Below are 19,494 nucleotides of genomic sequence, written 5' to 3'. Positions count from 1 at the left end.
AATTATATTATCTCCAAATAAAGTATTTTCCTTCTTGCTTTCTATACTTGATGTTATAAATTAATTAAAATAATTACTGGTTAAACTTGCCCTATTCTACTAACTAAGCTCTCCACTCTAATGTTGGTCACACATCCTTATTATAGAAAAAAGGATTCAGCCTTTTGCTCTTGAGTGTGATGCTAACTTTGCATGTTTCGTGGATGGCATTTATCAAACTGAATTTTTTCTCTCTCTTTTTCCTTTCTGGGATATTTTTTATCATAAATATGTATTATATTTTTATCATTTTCTGTTGAGATGATTATGAGATTTCTGACCTTTATTCTGTTAATGTGCTATACTGCATTCATTAAAGTTCCAATATTAAACAACTGGCATTGCTGAAATAAACTTCATTAAGCTGGATTATAAAATCCTCTTAAAGTAGTAGTGGGTTCTGTTTGCTAATATTTGGTTATATATTTATCAGCAGCAGTAATGCTTCCATTGTCTTTTATTGTAATATTTCTCTGGGTTTGATATTAGGACCCAGTCAGAAGAGTTTATTGCTATGAGCATTGCTATGTCATCCTGATTGGATTGAGAAGTAGCTATTAGATTAAGAAAGCACGCCTCTGAGTGTGTGAAATGGTGATGTTTCCAGGGAGGAAGATGGACCTTCCTGGGATGTAAGGGCATTATGCTATATGCTAAAGGTCTATGGAATAAAAGGTGAGAAAGAGATAAAAACCAGCTGCTACAAGCATCCTCTCTCTTTGCTTCTTGGTCGCCATGATGAGGGCCATTCTGTTCCATGGTGCCCTCTCAACTATTGGCCTGACATTTCCAAAGCCATGACCCAGTTAATTAATCATGTGTTCCTAAATTGTTTCTCTCAAGATTTGTCACAGTAGCAAATGTCAGAGAAGCAAAGATTCATTCACTAGTCTCCAATTTTTTACATAGACTTGTACAAATTTGAACTACTGTTTAAATATTCCTAAATATAGTTACCATGTGACCAACTGGTCTCCTCCTGCTGCCAACATAGCTGCTTCCATACTTGCTTCTCTTGGACACGTGCAAGTTTCTAGTGCTAAGCAAGATTAAGGATGCTTGAACACAGGCTCTGTGGCAGTTGATCTGATAACTGAAGTGGTAGCTATCTATTGCCTGGTGGTAGTTGGGTACCATACATCAAGTGGATATGCTCAATAAAGGAAATATTCATGTCTTGGGTGTCTTGGGTGGGATGAAGAGGGACAGTGCAAAATTTAATTATGCTCATTAGGATGCTGCACAGTTACAATATATGGATTAATTATTTCTAGAATTTTTGATTTAATATTTTCAGACTATAGTTGATCATGGGTAGCTGAGATCATTAAAAGGAAAACCATCAATAAGAGAAACTAGTATATGTGCCATCTAATGAAGCTGGCTGTAAGATGAATGGTTATAAAAGGCTTCTACTGTTGATCTTCAGTGTAAGTCAGAGGTTGTTCATGCAGGAAAGGAAAAAGAGAAGCTGAAAGATTCATCGACATTTTCCTAAAAATGTGTTTTAGTAACTGGCTAAATGTTCTTTCTTTCGCTTTCTAAAATGTATAAAATACTCTTCTGTTTTTCTTAACAAAAATAGTATATTTAAAAGCCAAGGTGTTTGGTATGATGAGAACAGTTTTATTGTGACCGGATGCTATGATTAAACAATCTTATTGTGATTTAACGCTATGATTAAGACTGAGGCTTAATCCGACTCTCCTCAAATCTTAGCTCAAGCACTCAAACAGCACATCTCTGGCATTTTTTGCTTCTGTTTCCTGATTTTTGTCAAATGGAAATAATAATATCTACCTGACAGAGTTTCTGTGAAAGCCAAGTAAGGTAAAAGTCAGAATACACATATGTGGAACTTAGTGAATGCTCGATGAATGATTTCTGGAAATGAAGCTATATTTTCAGCACAAGGTGCCGATAACAAGGAAGAGAATGTTTACAGAGACTTATGAGTACAAAGGAAGGAGAAACTTATTCTCTTTCATATGTTAAAAGAAGTTCTTCATATAGAGTCACATTCGGTCAGGAGCTTTTATGGTTGGATGAATAATTATCAGCGTGCGGAAGGGTCATGGGTACACTGTGTGCAGATGGGAATAACATATTGAAGCCTATGTGAGAAGCAAAATGTGGTGGCAATCTCCAGTAATCTCAGGTCTCCGGGAGCTGCTCCTTGCAGGCCACTCTAAGGTAGATAATGTGATTCTCTCAAAGAAAGAAAGGAGAGAATAGAACGTGAAAGAAGGGAAGGTAAGATTTTAAAAAGGACTGATTTTAAAATTAGCTTCTAAAGTTAAATTTTTTAATGTAAATTTATTTTTTATTTGTTTTATTTTTTTTTGTTTTTAATAAAAGATCTTATGTAGCCTAGGTTGGCCTCAAACTTGCCACATAGCTAATTCTTGCCTTGAACTGACCCTCCTGTCTCAGCCTCCTAAGCACGTAGATTGCAGGTGTGAGCTTCCAAACCTAACAGTTCATTTCTTTTACAAATACTTGGTTAATAAGTATTATGCTGGCAGGGTCTTAAAAGAGATGAGGGAGACAGCAAACTCTCAAATACAGTAGGTTCACTATCTGTGTAGTTACAGGGACTAAGCCTGTAAAGAGGCCATCAGTCTAGAGGTTTCAGTTGTGATAAAAATTATGGAGGAAATAAAACAGGACAATGACCCTTGAGTGTTGTGGACAAAGATTGGCAGTTGTGAATTAATATTTCTTTTTTGATTTTTGAGACAGGGTTTCTCCGTAGCTTTTGGTTCCTGTTCTGGAACTAGCTTTTCTAGACCAGGCTGGCCTTGAACTCACAGAGATCCACCTGCCTCTGCCTCCCGAGTGCTGGGATTAAAGGCGTGCACCACCACCGCCCACATGAATTAATATTTTTAGTAAACTTGGAATGCCACACATTGGTAATTTTAAGTGGGTGAGAATTCTAAAAGGGGATCCTTCTACTGTGTATAAAAAGGCAAATACTGGAATCACCCAGGTTTTCACTACATAGCTACTAGAAGTACTCTGAAAGCTTAGTAGTGATGCTGATATTCCATCCTGACAGATTCTGGTTTAGTTTGCCTGGGTGGGGCCAAGGAAAAATCTTTTTAAGCCTGTAGGTGATTCTAATATGAAGTCGTGGTGAGAGCTACTGAGTTAAAGCAGCCCTAAAGAATCTGAGGTGAGCTCTGCTTGCCCTCTCTTGAGGTGGTGGAAAAACCACACTGATTTTTTTTTATGATTGTCATGTGAGTCTGCTTACGGAACTAGAAGCAATAGTTGGACAATACCTTGCCAAACTACAACTGTGACTTCATCCAAGTCCTGATGTTACCAGATCTTCAGCTGTATAGACCTCCTTCCTTAGTTTTCTTATAGTCAAAAATACATAAAAATGAATTGGAAAAAGGAAGTAGATTTATTTCAGTATGATCAGAGCAGGGTGAGAAAGAAGTTAGTCATACCATTCCTATGGTTTTTATAGAGACCATTATACATTAAACATTCCATTTATAGAAACCATTAGAAAAGAGGAACAAGGTATGAGATATACCTGCAAGACAGTTTCTCCAACCCTTACCTCAAGAAACGTAGTGTGGTCTCAGGTCATCTCTACTGCGTCCTTTCTCTGTTTCAGGAATGACTTTGTATTCAAGTCCAGATTCAAGGCAGATTTCAGAGGCTAATTGGCTAGTAAGTTTATAGGGGACTTTATCTCAAAAAATAAGTAGAGAGATATTAAAGAAAACATTTGATGCCAAATTCTGACCTCTACATACACGTAAATACTTGTGTGCATACATGAACATGTGTGTGCACATACATGAACAAGTACACATGAAATACACACATTCAGAAAGACTCATGAAAGGAGGGATACAAATGTCTCTCTTTAAACCTTAGTGGTTTACACCTATAACTTCAACTCTTGTGAGATACATATAAGAGGATCAAGAAGTTAAAGTCATCCTTAGCTGTGTACTGAGTTTAAGGCTGCCTTGAACTATAGAAAACCCTACCTTCAAAAAAAAGTAGGGTGGAAGGAAGGAAGAAAGGAAGGAAGGAAGGAAGGAAAGAATGCAGGAAGGAAGGAAGGAAGGAAGGAAGGAAGGAGGGAGGGAGGGAGGGAGGGAGGGAGGGAGGGAGGGAAGGAAGGAACGAAGGAAGGAAAGAAGGAAAGAAGGAAAGAAGGAAAGAAGGAATAGGGGCAGGGAGAAAGAGGAGAGGAGAGGAGAGGAATGGAGAAGACGGGAGAGAAAAGAAGAGAAGAGTGAATTACAGTATCTCCCTGTCTTGCTTCCAGCCTGTGCTCTCAGCCTTGGATTGCTGTTTCCCTTACACCATGTGGACCCTGCTTTAAAGCACCCTGTAGGGCACAATGTGGTTCCCCATAGATCCATCATGTCCGCTTTTCTATGCCGTGCCGGTCTCCCAGGTGCTGTGAGCAATGGTGCAATGATTCTCAGGTGTGAACTGCTTGGGAGGGCAGTTATTGAGCACCTAGGGACCCATCGTCTGACCCACATTTCAGGTTGGAAAATCCCGAGAAAGCCCAGAGCTGAAAACAGATTGCAGCTGGAGGTTCAAAGCCCTTGGCTTGAGAGTTCAGGATTTCACCTGGTAGCACACCCCTGATTGGCTCACCCACTTTTCTCCCCTGTTTCCCTCTCTTACCATTTTCTCTTGGAACCATTTCTATAACACACCATTTGACTTGGAGTCGGTCCCTGGGGGAATACGAGCTAACACGTGTCTTTTTTGGGGAGAGCACAAACCAAAATGTGCACCTGCCTAGAGTTTGGCAGTGATCACCTGGGAACTGCAGCTTACTCTCCATCTGTTAGCTGAATCAACATCTCAAATGGGTATTTCATCTTTCTGTAGGCAGCTGCCCCACGCACAAGAAAAGGATACTGGATTTTTTAATATTAGAAAGTTGACTGTCTCATCAGAGGCATCAGGTCTAAGAGATATGAGCCACTACCCAAACTCTTTGCTTTGCTATCAGAGACATCAGAGTGACCAAGTGACCAGGTTTCCCAAAGCCTTTGGAGGAGTCCTGTAGGTTCTACATCAAATGGTGTCTGTGGAAATCATCCTTTGCACACAGAAGGTCTTGGGACCTGGTACCTGAGTGAAATATTCTTGCCTTCAATGGCAGGAGATGCTAAAACTGAAGGGACACATTTTTGCTAGCTTTATCTAAGCAGCTACCTTAGAGTAAAGGTGGATTTGAGGTACAACATGGTCATTGGAGTCCTCATGGGGGAACCCCCCGGGGGGGGCAATCCATACAAAAGAAATATCACAAATGCCCATCTTCTCACTGGAAGAGACATAGTCAACACAGCTGAGAAACTGCATGAGTAAATGTATCTGAAGCTATTTTCAATTCTTCTTATATCTTAAAAATGTTCCTACTACAAACAAACCCGCATAGTATATTGCAGCCACTTCTTCTCTGGGGCTAGAGATACAACTTTGGGGTAGAATATTCTTGTTTAGGCATGCTTTTATCATTGCCAGAGATTCGAAAGGAGTATGCTCTTGATACCTGTATTTTCAAGAGAATGATGAGAACGAAGTTGCTGTAGGAAACAGAAACCATGCGCACGCTCAGGTTTTTCGCCTCCAACCCCTCTCCAGGTGTCCCTGTACTTTTCTCTCTCCCTTGGTTGTGGGGAGGAGCTGGATGAACTGGCAGACAGATGCATCTGACAAAAAGGCTCATGGTTTTCTGGCGACAATTGCAGTTTATGTCTGAATGGATATGCTGCAGATGCGGTGGGCCCGTGGGAACTGCTGAATCTGCTTCGGCACGCTAATTCCAGTCATATGTCTACCATATGTTGGCTCCACAGCTTAACCTCCAAAATGCCCTTATTCTCCCCCTGTCTGTGATTTCATATGAGCTGGGATACAAACTAAGCAGTTTAGGCCACCAGCTTTAAAAACTGCTCGGGTGGCCCTTTGTGCATTATGTTGATTTTGGGGAAAGAACATTTTTAAAAAGGAACTGAGCTGTGAAGGAGTTCTGAGCTGCTTTTGCTGAATTGACACTCATAGATCACTGAGCCTCTCAGGTTCATCCTCATCCCTTCAACCTGATTATTACAGATCTGCTTGTCGGTTCGACCAAACTGAATAGCCAGATAAGGGATAACGGGACTACGCCTGTGTGGATGCTATGCTTTCCCCCAACAGCCTTGAACAACTGAATGTCCAAAGCTCAGCCATGACCTGTTTCCTTGGCTCATCACAGCTATACCATCATGGCAGTCAAGAGCAGTATATGAAACCAGCCCTGGGTTCTTCTTGATCCATTTCATCACAGGGGAGTCAAGAATATAGAAAGTAATTCTAAACCCACAGAATCAATAAACCTGGGATCATAGGGATTCAGAGAGGCTGAAGTGACAACCAGGGAACCTGCTTGGGACTGGCCTAGGCCCTCAGCAATTAGGTTGCAGTTGTGTAGCTTGGCTTTCTTATGAGACTCCTCACAGTGAGAGCGGGGACTGTCTCTGACTCTGTTGCCTGCTTTTGGGACCCTTTTCTTCTACCAGACTGCCTTGTCCTGTCTTAATAGAAAAGGATGGACGCAGTCTCACTGTAACTTGATATATCATGACTGGCAATATTAACCTGAGGCCTGCCCTTTTCTGAAGAGAAATAGAGGAGGAGTGAATAAGGGGAGGAAAGAGGGGAGGTGGAGGGAAAGACTAGGAGGAGAAGAGCGAGGTAAAACTGCCATCAGGATCTAAAAACAAAAAATAAATAATTAAACAAGGAAGGAAGGAAAGAAGGAAGGAGGGAAGGGGAAGGAAGAGTGATTCTAGGAAGAAGATCCAGCTCCTGAGAATCTCTAAAAGCTTTGGGGTCTCAATTGATTAACCAAGGATGCTGAAAGGAGCCAGTGTAGGATAAGAAGGGTGGCTAAGCAAACAAGACACAGGTCTTATGTAGTGAACATTAAGAAGAGCAGAGGTGAAGGACAGACGAACAGACTAGTGTAGTAGGAGCTGTGGGCTGGGTTCCTGCTAGCTTATGCCCCCAAATAACAACACACAAACTGTATTCTTTTAAACACTGCTTGGCCCATTATATCTAGCCTCTTCTCGGCTGACTCTCGCACCTGGACTAGCCCATTTCTAATAATGTGTGTAGCACCCCAAGGTGCGCTTACCGGGAATATTGTAGCCTACGTCCATCCTGGGTCGGAGCTTCATCGCGTCTGCCCTGGCGATGAGCTGCATGGTGTCTGTCTGAGGCATCTTACCTCACTTCCTCTTCCTCCCAGCATTCTGTTCTGTTTACTCCACCCACCTAAAGGCTGGGCCAAGGCAGTTTCTTTATTAGCCAATGACCTTCCTCCATCAGACTAGATCTTTGGGTCCACAGCCCATTTCAAGTCCTATAGGAGTGAGTTTGGTGGACATGGATCAGGAGGGTAAGAAGGCTAAAGAGAAGTCGTGCTACCTAATTCAGTACACAGTTTTGTTAGATTCTAATTCTAGGTTCAGGAGGAAGCCTGAGAGACCATATACTTCCTCTTTGTTCTTCCTTAATGATCAGAGTTCCTTGAATAGAGGACCCTCAATTAGTCAAGCTGTCATTAGCACTCTTAACAGATGCAAAGCTTTACTTGAAGCTGTTGTTACATAAAAAGCAGTGCGGGTCTTGACAATTCCTTGCATTCAGCCCTCTCCTCCTGTTCATGTTTCCTAGGATTAGGTCTTAGGTGTTTGTGCTGTTTGACAGTGATGAAGTTTATCTGATAAACATAAGGCTTTTTCATTTAAGAAAGACTCCAGAAGTGAATGAACATGGGATCAAACTAGTCCCTCTGAATGTGGTTGACAGTTGGGGCAGACTGAGGGGCCACTGACAGTGGCACTGGGATTTGTCTCTACTGCATGTACTGTTTTTGGGGGATCCTATTCTCTTTGGATGTATACCTTGCTCAACCTAGATGGAGTAGGGAGGGCCTTGTACTTTCCACAGGGCAGGGTGCCTTGCTGTCTCTTAGGATTGGAAGGGTCGGGTAGGAAGGTGTGTGGAGGGAGTGGGAGGAGGGGAGGGAGTGGGAATTTGGGTTGGTATTTTTTAAAGTAATAAAATAAAATAAAAAAGAAGGAAAGACTCCAGAGATGAGGATGGAATGAGTTTAAATCATGTGTATTGACTGCCTTCAGCTGGCTTTGTGGATATAGAAGGCTCTCATGCATGCACAGGCATGTGGACACCTTGAGCCACTATGCATACCATCCACACTTCTGGAGCCTAAATACTCAATTGCATTTATCTCTGTGTTGGGTTTTTTTTTAAATTAATTCATTAATCTATGTGTGCATGATCTATGATGGGGATTTCAGAGGACAACTTCCTGGATTCAGTTTTCCCCTCCATCTTTACATGGGTTCCAAAGCTCAAGTCAGCAGGCATGCCATCAAGTGCTCTAAGACCCTGAGTCATCTCCCAAGCTCTGGACATTACTTTTGTTTAGAGTAAGACACTCAGGTGCTGCAGCCCCTCATTTGGACATCGTGACACTCAGGTACAGTGTGTGCTTCCTGTGCACTGGCCACACCTACTCCTGTCACTCATCTGTACTCTGAGCTGGTAGGCTCTCCTTCGGGAGGTGCATAAAAGACCACAGACATGCTCGTGTCCACCCAAGCTTCCTATTCATCCAAGTGTGTCATGCACTCACATGCATTCCTTCCTTATTTGCACAAGTGAGCATCCCGAGGTTCAGAGAAAATCGAGGACTATCTGCCTCCTCAATGATGCTACACGCTCTCAGAAGGAGTTCCTTCACAGCCTTTGTTCACCTTAATGAAATAGTCCTGGCTTTGTATCTTACCCAAATCATGCTTCGTAATCCAGTGTCCTTGGATGGATAGTCTAACCAGGGGGTTGAAGCCTATGCTTCTCTGTTTACATAAAGCATGTGGCATTATGTTTAAAGGTGAGGGGTTTGAGATCATGATAGGGAAAATTATAGAGACAGCTGACCCAAGTTAATGGGAGCTCACAGACTCTGGACTGACAGCTGGGAAACCTGCATTGGACCATACTAGGCCCTCTGAAAGTGGGTGACTGTTATATGGCTTGATCTGTTGGGGGAGGGGTGGCTGGCAATGGGACCAGGACTTATCCTGGGTGCATGAACTGGCTTTTTGGAGCCCATTCCCTATGGTGGAATACCTTATTCAGCCTTGATTCAGGGGGAGGGGCTTGGTCCTGCCTCCACTTGGTATGCCAGACTTCATTGACTCCCAGGCAAGGTCTTACCCCCTCTGAGGAATGGATTGGGGGTAAGATGGGGGAGGTGGGGAGACAGGAGAAGGGGAGGGAGGAGGGACTGGGGTTGGTATGTAAAATGAAAAAAAAAACTTAAATAAAAAAGAAAAAACAATGGGTACACTTTACAATCGCCTCATTGATGCACATAATTTTTTTCATAATCTGGTCAGTTGGTCTTCTGTCTTAGATCATACAACTCAGAATGTAATAAAATCCTTCTAGCAGATGTTTCCTCAAGAGAAGGGTACATTGAGCATTCCAAAGATAAGGGCTTTTTTTTTATCCAATTCACAAACTTTTGAGTAACTTTCACAAAAAGAATCTATATACTTGGCATATGGTTGATATTCAATAGAGGCTGTCATCTCTATGCACACACTGGCACCTCCTTATAGTCCTAGTTGAAGGGGGTGGTATGAGATTACTTGGCAGACTCTCCTAGGAGTCACTCTTTACCCAGATTAGAGTTTCGGCATCCATCCAGATCTGGCTGCATGCTTGCTTTCAACTTTAATTCAATTCACTTTGATTCATTTCAACAAATGTTCATTGATCACTTGCTTAGAGTCAGACACGCTTGTGGACACTGTGTGTGTGTGTGTGTATGTGTGTGTGTGTGTGTGTGTGTGTAACAAGGAAGAGGATAGAGTGATTCAGAGATAACTAAGTCACACTTTTGTCAAGGATACAATGGAGCCAGCAAGACACATGTCCCATCTTATGCTTTTGGAAAAATCAAGCAGACAATGATGAATGAGTCAGAATTAACTCATTCTGGACGGCCTTCATGGAGTAAATATAAGAAAGACATCAGTATTATTGGAAGTCTTTTATAGGCAGAGGTGGTTAGCATTGGTGGGTGTTTCAAATAGAGGAAGGTCAAGCTGGTGATGGAGAGGGCCAGTCGTAGGATGCTATGTAGTATCTGGAGCTGTTGGGATTAGTGGGAACCATGAGATGATCACCGAAAGGAAAGCAGAGACCAAGCATAAAACACCTCAGCTGTCAGTATGAGGTGCTTAGGCTGTATAATTTGGACAAAAGAAAAACTATAAAAGTGCTTGAAGAGAGATGGTATTATATGACTGGAAGCAAAATGGATAGATAGACAGAATAAACAAATGAATTGAGGGCAAAAGAAAATCAGCTTAGCCTAGGTGAAAGGTGGAAAAATGCCTGGCCTAGGCATCAGCAATGGGAAGAAGTAAAGGAGCCTGGGGCAAGCATGACACTGCTGAATCCCAGGCCACAGAGCTTGTGGGTTGAGGCGAAGAGTGAGCTCTATGTAGGTGAGACCTGAGAATGTGCCCGATTAGGATCTGGGTACCTGTCAGATAGTGATAGTATCCTTCAAGAGGGTAAACCTCCTGAAAGGGGCAGCAGGTTTATACAGATTGGTGCAGAGATGGACTTTGGATGTGTCTTGTGTGAACTAGTATTGATAGCTTTGCTTAGAGATAAATTTCTACAAAGCAGTGGGTTTGAAAGTCTGAAAGTAGAATAGGGTTTTGGTTTGGTTTGGATTTTTGGGGGGTATTTTTTTTTATATTTATTGAGCTCTACATTTTTCTCTGCTCCTTTCCCTGCCTCTCCCCTCCCCTTTCAGACCTCCCCCAAGGTCCCCATGCTCCCAATTTACTCAGGAGATCTTGATTTTTTTCTACTTTCTACTTCCCATGTAAATTAGATCTATGTAAGTCTCTCTTAGTGTCCTCATTGTTGTCTATGTTCTCTGGGATTGTGGTTTTTAGGCTGGTTTTATTTGCTTTATGTTTAAAACCCACCTGTGAGTGAGTACTACAAAGAGAAGTGATATCAGTCTGTTCACAGGCGAGCTCTACAAACATAGCGAATGCTAGTGAGCTTATCTGTCTGCAGAGTGACTCATCTACCTCTCACCTTTCTCTTCTAGTGTTTACCAGCTGGTGGTCAAGGAGGAGCGACTTCAGAAATCCCGGAGAGCAGCTGACATCATCGAGTGTTTCTCTGTACCTGTGAGCTACCGGAACGCCTCCAACCTTGATTCTCTCCACTACTTTGCTGCCGAGTTGAAGCCCTCCAACCTGCCTGTCACCCAGCCCTTTACAGTAGGAGACAACAAGACGTACAATGGCTACTGGAACCCTCCCCTCTCCCCATTGAAGAGCTACAGCATCTACTTCCAGGCACTCAGCAAAGCAAATGGAGTAAGTAGGTCATTACTTGCTTGGTTTAGATTCCCCTTCTCAAGTGTGAAGTCTGTGAGACTTTTCAGCAGGGTTTAATAATAAACTGAGGCCCGTGAGCCAAGTTCAGCCCTCATGTCTTTTATGATTTGAAATAAGGTTGATTTTTTTTATTGCTTTATTTTTTTGTTCAATTATTTGCTTTGGTTTTATTTTTAGTGGTGCTTTCCCTCTTAGTTTGCATACTACTGATAGTGATGTTGATGCTTAAGAGTGAAGTTGGGGAGCTGCAGTAGACACTGTATACGGATTACAAGGTCTAAAGCATTTATTTGTATGCCTTCTATGGAAACTGTAAACTTATATTAGAGTATGGGAAAGGCGCTACATTGAAAAAATCATGAAGCTGAGCTGTGATTCCTTTATCTGTAGTACTGATGCCTGTCAGTGTCTGGGTGTAGAAGGAATGTGTTCCAGTTCACCTTTGGAATTACTCCTCTTATCATGGCCATGAGTCATATTCAAAAAAATTTCTATCTTAAAAACAAAGTAACTGTTTTGGTATCAAGTGTTTCCTTGGCCTGGTAGCTGTATCAATCAACATCACACATTCACAAGGCTGGAAAAATCATAAAGGCCATCCATCACCTTTCCATTCATCCCGCACCTACCCTTGCATACAATACGATTCAGTTACCGTTACCACGTTGCAGTCAGCGTTTGTCAGTGCTTAGCTGTGAATGCCTGCAGTGGCAGAGAACTTACTTTGCTGATTTGGGAGTGGCAAAGTGGGAACTGCGACTCTAAGAAAGCTTTGTAATGTAATTACTTAGTATTTCTCTGATGGTAGCTTCTCAGTGTTCTTCAGTTATACATTTTAGGGATTCATAGAGCCAATACAATCACCCGTAGGGCATTTGTTTCTATTGCATTCAATCTTTCCCGCCACCCACTTACTCACTCTTGAATCAGCCATCTGCTCTCCTTGTCTGCTAATACTTCTTATAAGTTAGTATTTTCCCATTCAGGGCTTTCATGGACATATTCCAGGTTTCCATAATTTATTTGTAAAGCCTATGATGACCACTATCATGTGCAAATCCTCCTGGTTCATGTTATGGTTAGTGTGTGCCCTCCAAGAGATGATAGATATATGGGGACGCCTGAAGTACACTACATCATGTGCTCTCTCTGCAGAAGTGACAGTTCACTGCAGATAAGGACTGAGACCAACACAAGATTGGTGGCATGTACACAGAACAGTTTAGTCTGTCAGTGGCAATCACTGCCTAGGGAGGGAAAAAAAAAACCCTGGACTGAGGAACTAATTAACATTTAGAGTGTCCGCATGCCCATTTAAATTCCACTTTGATATTTCAGTTCTGCATTTATTACTGGTTCAAGTAACACTCCTCACTGAGAGTGTAAGGCTACAAAGAGAAGCTGCCAGACTGCCTTCTACCTGTCCATCTGGTCCCCACTCTGCACGAGGCACTCTGATGTATTGAGCAGGAAGACATAAATATGGACCAAAGCATCTGGGGGCCCATCTTGCTTTCAGATCTCGGATAAGATGTGGCTTTCTTGGTTCTGCTGATGAGGGTGAGATGCCCGTGTCCCAGTCTCAGATTACCATATCCTACCCACATACTGCTCAGAGAGCTAGCAGCACCCCAAGACGACTGGAGACTAACTATCCCAGGTGTTTTTCTAACCCAAGAATGATTGGCTGTGAAAGGGATATCAGGTGCCACGGAACATCCAGTGGATGGTTTTCTCCCCAAATATTACAGCATAGCCCCTGCTCTGGGAGATACAGGGTTTTGATACATAGAGAAACCAAGTCAGGTGCTCAAGCTGCCTTTGCCCTAGAGGCAGTTCCAAGAGGATGAAGGCCATGAATTACCTGTGCCTTCCATTCCACATCATCTGCGGAATTTTAATTTCTAGCCAAGATATATAGCAGGAGGAGAATTGGATGAATACTTATGCAAGATTGTCTGAGGGTGCAGTTTGACTCATAAAAAAAAAAACAGAGAAAGGAAAAGCAGTGAGAGGTGGGCACTCAGACTGAATTTTTTCTGGCAAAAAAAAATGTACACATTGCTTAAAATTACTGTCTTTAGTATTAAGTTGTATAGGAAAAATGAGCAAAAAGGTCATAGGAGAATAGCAGCTATTCCCACTGTAACAAACCTCTGTTTGACTCCTTTCCTACTTTGTGTATCGTAGAGGCCAGGAAACAATGCCATTAAACCAGGAGGGCTTTGGAGAGTGATCAACCACAACCTCCAACCAGCCACATTCATTGTTCTTGAGCAGATACATCAGAAAGACTGCTCTTTGGTACACAGAGCCACCTCCATGCCCTGCTTCTAATAAATCATTCAAAGAACAATTGACTAGCAATGAATCAAAACAAAGAAACCATGAATAGAGGAGAATGGAATAAAAGACACACAATGAGCAGGAAACTAATTAGGCACCGCGTTAATACTAAATAATCATTCCAAATACTCCACAAAACAGAAGGTTAATGTGAAAAAGCAATTACTTAAGGAGGAGATGCACAATGTAAAAATTAACAATTGTGATTTGGGACCCAAATTCACTGTAATGTTAGCAAGAAACTAGAAAAGGGTCGGAGACTGAAATATGTGAGCAAAACTCTCTAATTTTCTCAGGTGAGACAAAAGCAAATAAATAACCACTGTTTTACTCTGGATGCTGGCAAGTTTTGAAGCATACAGATGGCCTTCTGATAATAGAAAATAGAATAATAACAAAATATAAAGAAGCCCTGGAAAGCAAAAGAAATTATAAAGAAACATGAAAATCAGCAACTTGGATGGAAGAAGAAAACAGACTTCATGATGTGAAGAGGAAGTAACGTTATTCCTTCGTAAAAGGAGACAATGGCTTTGATGTAGTAAAAACAGAACTCAGTAAACCTGCATCATTGCAATATTTAAAGCAAAGGATGTGCCAATGCCCTTTGAAACTAAATGAAATTGGGAGGGGACATGAACAGGCACTTTTTTCAGAATGGGTGTGGGCCAGGTTGAATAATTTACTACCAGTCAATTTTATTCCTCTGTATCTTACCTGCTAGCTTTGTTCAAGACAAGATGAGGGAATTTAGAATCCAAGAATCTCCATTCTGTGGATATTAGGATAGTTTATCAGCTTAGCAGATGATAGTGAATTCAGGCTTTGAAGTCAGACTGCCTGCATACAAAACCCTGGTGGCTGTATGACTTTAATTAAGCTATTAAACACATTAGATACGGTTCATTAATTAAAAGAACATCTATCAAGCACACACTATTTGTCACAAAGGCGGAAGAGAAAGTTCAGGGAAACTGCAGTGAGAAGTCAGAATACTGCCTACATGATGTTTACATTCTAATGAGGAAGAAGCCAGAGTAAAGAAGGGAAATGACGTATCAGATGATGAATTACTGGTCTTAGTAGTGGAGGTTCATTCATCAAGTGCTGACTGATGATAGAGACAGTCTGTAAGTCTTCTAGGGTTTACGAGTGGGGTATGCTTTCCAGAACCGGGCATGCTTTAGAAACTTTGAGCATGGCAATGCATAAGAAGGTTTTTCAGAGTTCCTTTGGGTATTTGCACAAAATTTGAGTTATCCTCTAGTCCTTCAGTTGAAATTTTGCCAGATTAGTGATCTTGTGTTTGCCTGCTGATGTGTTCTTAATAATAAAAAGCATTTAAGGTTACATCACCCTAGTCTGAATTCCATTTGTTGAGGATAACAACAAATTGTGGTTCTCAGGCATTTCATCGTGGAATGGCAGCGCCTAGGTTTCTTCTCAGTCAATCCACACTATAACCATATATTTTAGATATAGCTATATTGACACTTTGGACTTGGATAGAGTTTGAAGTGTCGTATAATCTAGACCAGAGGAAGAGAAGATGGAGGAAATAACCAATGAAGCAATCTCCGCAGGGCATCCCCATGATTACTGCAATTCTATGGAATGAAAGTTGGTTGATTCCTTCATGGCGCAAGTAAAATGATTAAAACTTTTTTCTTACATAAAGACCAGTTATTTCTTCCTACCTCTTATCTCCTTGTCTCTTTGATTGCCTTGAACAAATCAAATCTTTTTTCATCAACCTTTCAGAGGAAGTAATGAGTAGTACCCAGTACCTGCCCTTGGCCTTGGTGCGTGACTTGCAGCTCCTCTGATCCTTCCATGTCTTTCCTCACAGTTTCTCTATTATCTGACATTAGGCTTCTTGCTTCCAAAGACTTCTTTTAAAATAAAAAATAAAAAAAAGTTTCCCAAACCAATGCAATGTCTCAATATATTTTAACCACTTCTAACTTGAACATTCCTATGAAGTTAACAAATATTTCAAGATATACTTCTCACTTTGAAGCCTTGATACAGGCTGAATCTCTCTGTTACTCTCTGTACAACCTCTTGATTTTAGGCTTAAGTTTCAATCTCCAGTCCTCTGCGAACGGCTCAGTCGGGTCACCTAGAAGCCCACACTAGTATTAACAGGTTAGCATCTTAATTTCTTTCCTAACACTGGATCCGTTACATTTACATACATTGGTGTATGTTGCATGCCTTTCCCAGTATACTGAGAGCACACAGAGTGAAGAACTCTTCTCAGCTCTTCTTCCCATGCTGCTACCTTTTCTTATTCAGTTGTTCTAATGTTTGGGATTTTGTTTGGATTTTTTTGTACTGTATTTCCCATGCTGTGTTCAATCTTAAACCTAGAGTAGGCACTCCAAGACATTTAATTAGTTGATTAGCTAATACAGTATGAATTATTTCTTAATGTAAGCGAGTCTCAGTTTCCTCATTATTCCTCATTTACTAGTTGAGTTGGTAATTCATGCTTAATAGTCATTTCATGGGATGCCAAAGGAAAAAAAGATCTTGAAAAGTTAAAGACATTTAAGGTTATGTTACCATAGTCTGAATTTCCATTTGTCGTAGAGTAAGAGTTGAGATTCTAAGCCATTTCGTCATGGACAGATGAACCATAAAGGACCTTCCTTCCACTCTGGTAGTTAGACTTTCCACACAGATGTCTCATTTCCCAAGCTCCAGGAGCCTGGACAGCCTTGATTTTCTCCAGCCCCTCATAACAGCACCCAGAGTGGCTGGCTCAGTGATAAACAGCGGGTGGGTAACGGTTTCATTGTTCCTTTCTCTCACTTTCTCAGAACAGCACTGCTGAATCTCTGGTTCTCTGCATCCCCACCACCATTATCTGTGATTGTGAAGTTGAAAAGACCATAATTAAGGGTTGGATGCAAAACAAATGTGGTAAATTCATGCAAATATCTATTAGAAACCCTGTTGTGTTGGGCGATGCTGGTGTGTTTGTTCTGTTTACTTAGAGAAAACTCTTTCCTTGCCATATCCTTTCTGTCTTGGAGGGTGCATTTAACCTGGCTGATGCCTTTGCAGAATGCTGAGCTAAATAAGAAAAGCAGGAGGCAAGAGAATACTTGTTCTCTTTTCTTCTTCTTCCAGCTCTTGAACTCAATTGCCTCTTGAGAACAGTGGGAAGCCAGATGCTATGTTGAATGGATCACCATGTTTGTGGTATAATCACATAAAAATAGTTAGGATCATCTAGGTAGGACTGGGTTAGGGGGCAATTCTATGCCTCTGAATGAATTGGAAAAGATTGTATTTAGTTCTACCCAAGCACTGTGGAAAGAACGTTTGCATGTGGATGTGTTTTTGAGACTTAGTGGGATAGATGGCACTGAGTGTTGAACATCAGATTTGGCTTTGAATTATGGTTCTTCTTAGCAGACATATTGCATGGTTAATGATCTCCATCGTGAAAGTTTGGTGGAGAGGAAACGAAACAATGTGCATTTAAAGCCCCATGTTGCATCACAATTGTAGCATTTATTCTTTTCCCTTTTCATATATTTTTTCTTTCCCAAGGGAGAGGTGGGTAGAACATCTTCCTCTGTTATATCCCAGTCTCTCCTATACATAGCAGTGTATCCCTTCATAACTCCAGGCAAGCCCTGGACTCTTGTCTACATCCAGCCACTCCTCTGGACTGCCCCAGATTTCATTCTCATTTTAAATTCTTTCTTGGTTCATGATTTCCAGCCTGACATCTAACCCATTGAATAGTTTACTTATTCTTACTTGTTTGTTTTCTACCTCATATTCTGATTCTTTTGTTAGTGATTATCAACATGACCCTTTTATGAGCAAGACCCATGTTCAAATAGGTTAGAGTTGAGACCCGTAAGATGCCCATATGGCAGTGTGTTGAATATCCTGTTAGGCTGTTTATATAGAAACATCTATGTTAATTAAGGTAAAGTACTAGTTCTATGATATTAAGCAATAAAATCTCAGTGGATTACAGAAAACATACTTTGCAGTTCTGATTCTTATGTGAAATGAACCACAAAGAGGTCAGAGAAATGGCTCAGTGTCTAAGAGCACCAGCTGCTGTTGCATAGGACCCTAGTTCAGTCCCATATACTCTCATGGTTCCACACAGACATCTGTAACTCCAATAACAGGGGACTTGATACCCTCTTCTGATTTCCATGGACATTGTTCAAATGTGTTACCCATACACTTGTGCAATCAAAGATTCATATGCATAAAATAAAAATAATTAAATTGTTGAAAGTGTATCAACAGAAGAGATCTGCTTTTCACAGGTACTCATGGGCTCAGGATGGTGGGTTGTCTATCTCAATACAAGGATGAATAGGCATTGCCTCTAGAAGTTTCCACGCAAAATGACACATAGAACTTTGATAAATAATTGAGTGATCACATGATCACACATAACTTCAAAAATAATGAGCCAGTGCTTGTTTAGTATGTGCCTGGAAGGAGAATGGACTATGTGAGGTTATCCATAGTGACTTTTATACATTCCAATAATGTCTAAGCTTTGCCCACAAATTTTCGTTTACCTGGGCCCACTCTTAGAGCAACTGGCTGTTTAGTTACTCTGATAAATACTGAGTGAGAACTTCCCATTTTCAAGTGCCTGCCATGCCTCAGATGTGAACTAAAATGATTGCACTTCTACCACATCCTCACTGGATCTCACAAAGTAGCTCTATATCTGTGGATGGATGATGGGTGGATGGATGGATGGATGGATGGATGGATGGATGGATGGATGGATGATGGATGGATGATGGATGGATGGATGATGGATGGATGGATGGATGAATGGATGGATGATGGATGGATGATGGATGGATGGATGATGGATGGATGATGGATGGATGGATGATGGATGGATGGATGATGGATGGATGGATGGATGGATGGATGGATGGATGGATGGATGGATGGATTGCCAGAATATTCCCCTGGAATCTCGCCTTCAATGATTTAATCCTAAGAAGAAATCTTGGCTTCAGCTTTCCCCCCTCTCCTCCTTGGAGATCTGGTGAAGGAATACCTGGCTCTCACTGTGTATCGTCCCACTCTGAAAAGTAGTAGTTCTTCCCAATGTTATCATCTAGTGCCATTGAGAGGTCTCAGGTGACCTTTGGTGATCTGTCCCACACACCAGTGACCGAGCCAAGAAACAGAAAGCTTGAACTAAAGACCCCATAACAATCCTTTTGCTGACACGTTGCCATATTCCACTATAAGGAACATACTTCTGATATTATTAACTCTGCAGCAGCCCTTTGGAAGTTAAATGGGTACCAAACTGGACATTTGGAATCTAGATTTATTGCAGCAAACTGGAAATGATCCATCTGATAAGTGCCCCTGCCTGGCACATGTCTGTCTCTAGAGTCAAGTCTTCATTCCCAGTTTGCCTGCCTATATCTCCTACTAGGTCTGAGTGGATTCTGTTTACTGGGGCTTCCCCTACCCTCTCAGGCATCTCTACCTCCATGATTCCCTTCTGTCCTTTGCATTTTATCACATGCTCTTAAGAACTCTCAACTTCTGTTAGTGCCCTTCTGGGGGCTCC

The 19,494-nt window shown here is 41.5% G+C and overlaps 1 protein-coding gene across 13 annotated transcripts in view; it reads left to right on the top strand.

The window, feature by feature from the left end:
• The window catches only part of Ptprt (protein tyrosine phosphatase receptor type T), a 1,058,455-nt gene that overhangs the window by 822,133 nt on the left and 216,828 nt on the right, over nt 1-19,494 (top strand). For all 13 annotated transcript variants that reach the window (XM_075962946.1, XM_075962941.1, XM_075962945.1 and 10 more), the window contains exon 12: nt 11,258-11,531. In XM_075962946.1, the coding sequence (XP_075819061.1) occupies nt 11,258-11,531 (274 nt within the window). The remainder of the gene's footprint in view (nt 1-11,257; nt 11,532-19,494) is intronic.

The sequence above is a fragment of the Microtus pennsylvanicus genome, chromosome 2 (genome assembly GCF_037038515.1).
Source record: "Microtus pennsylvanicus isolate mMicPen1 chromosome 2, mMicPen1.hap1, whole genome shotgun sequence".
Lineage (NCBI taxonomy): Eukaryota > Metazoa > Chordata > Mammalia > Rodentia > Cricetidae > Microtus > Microtus pennsylvanicus.
The sequence above is the reverse complement of the archived record's forward strand: the minus strand, read 5'-3'. Positions and strand labels throughout refer to the sequence as shown.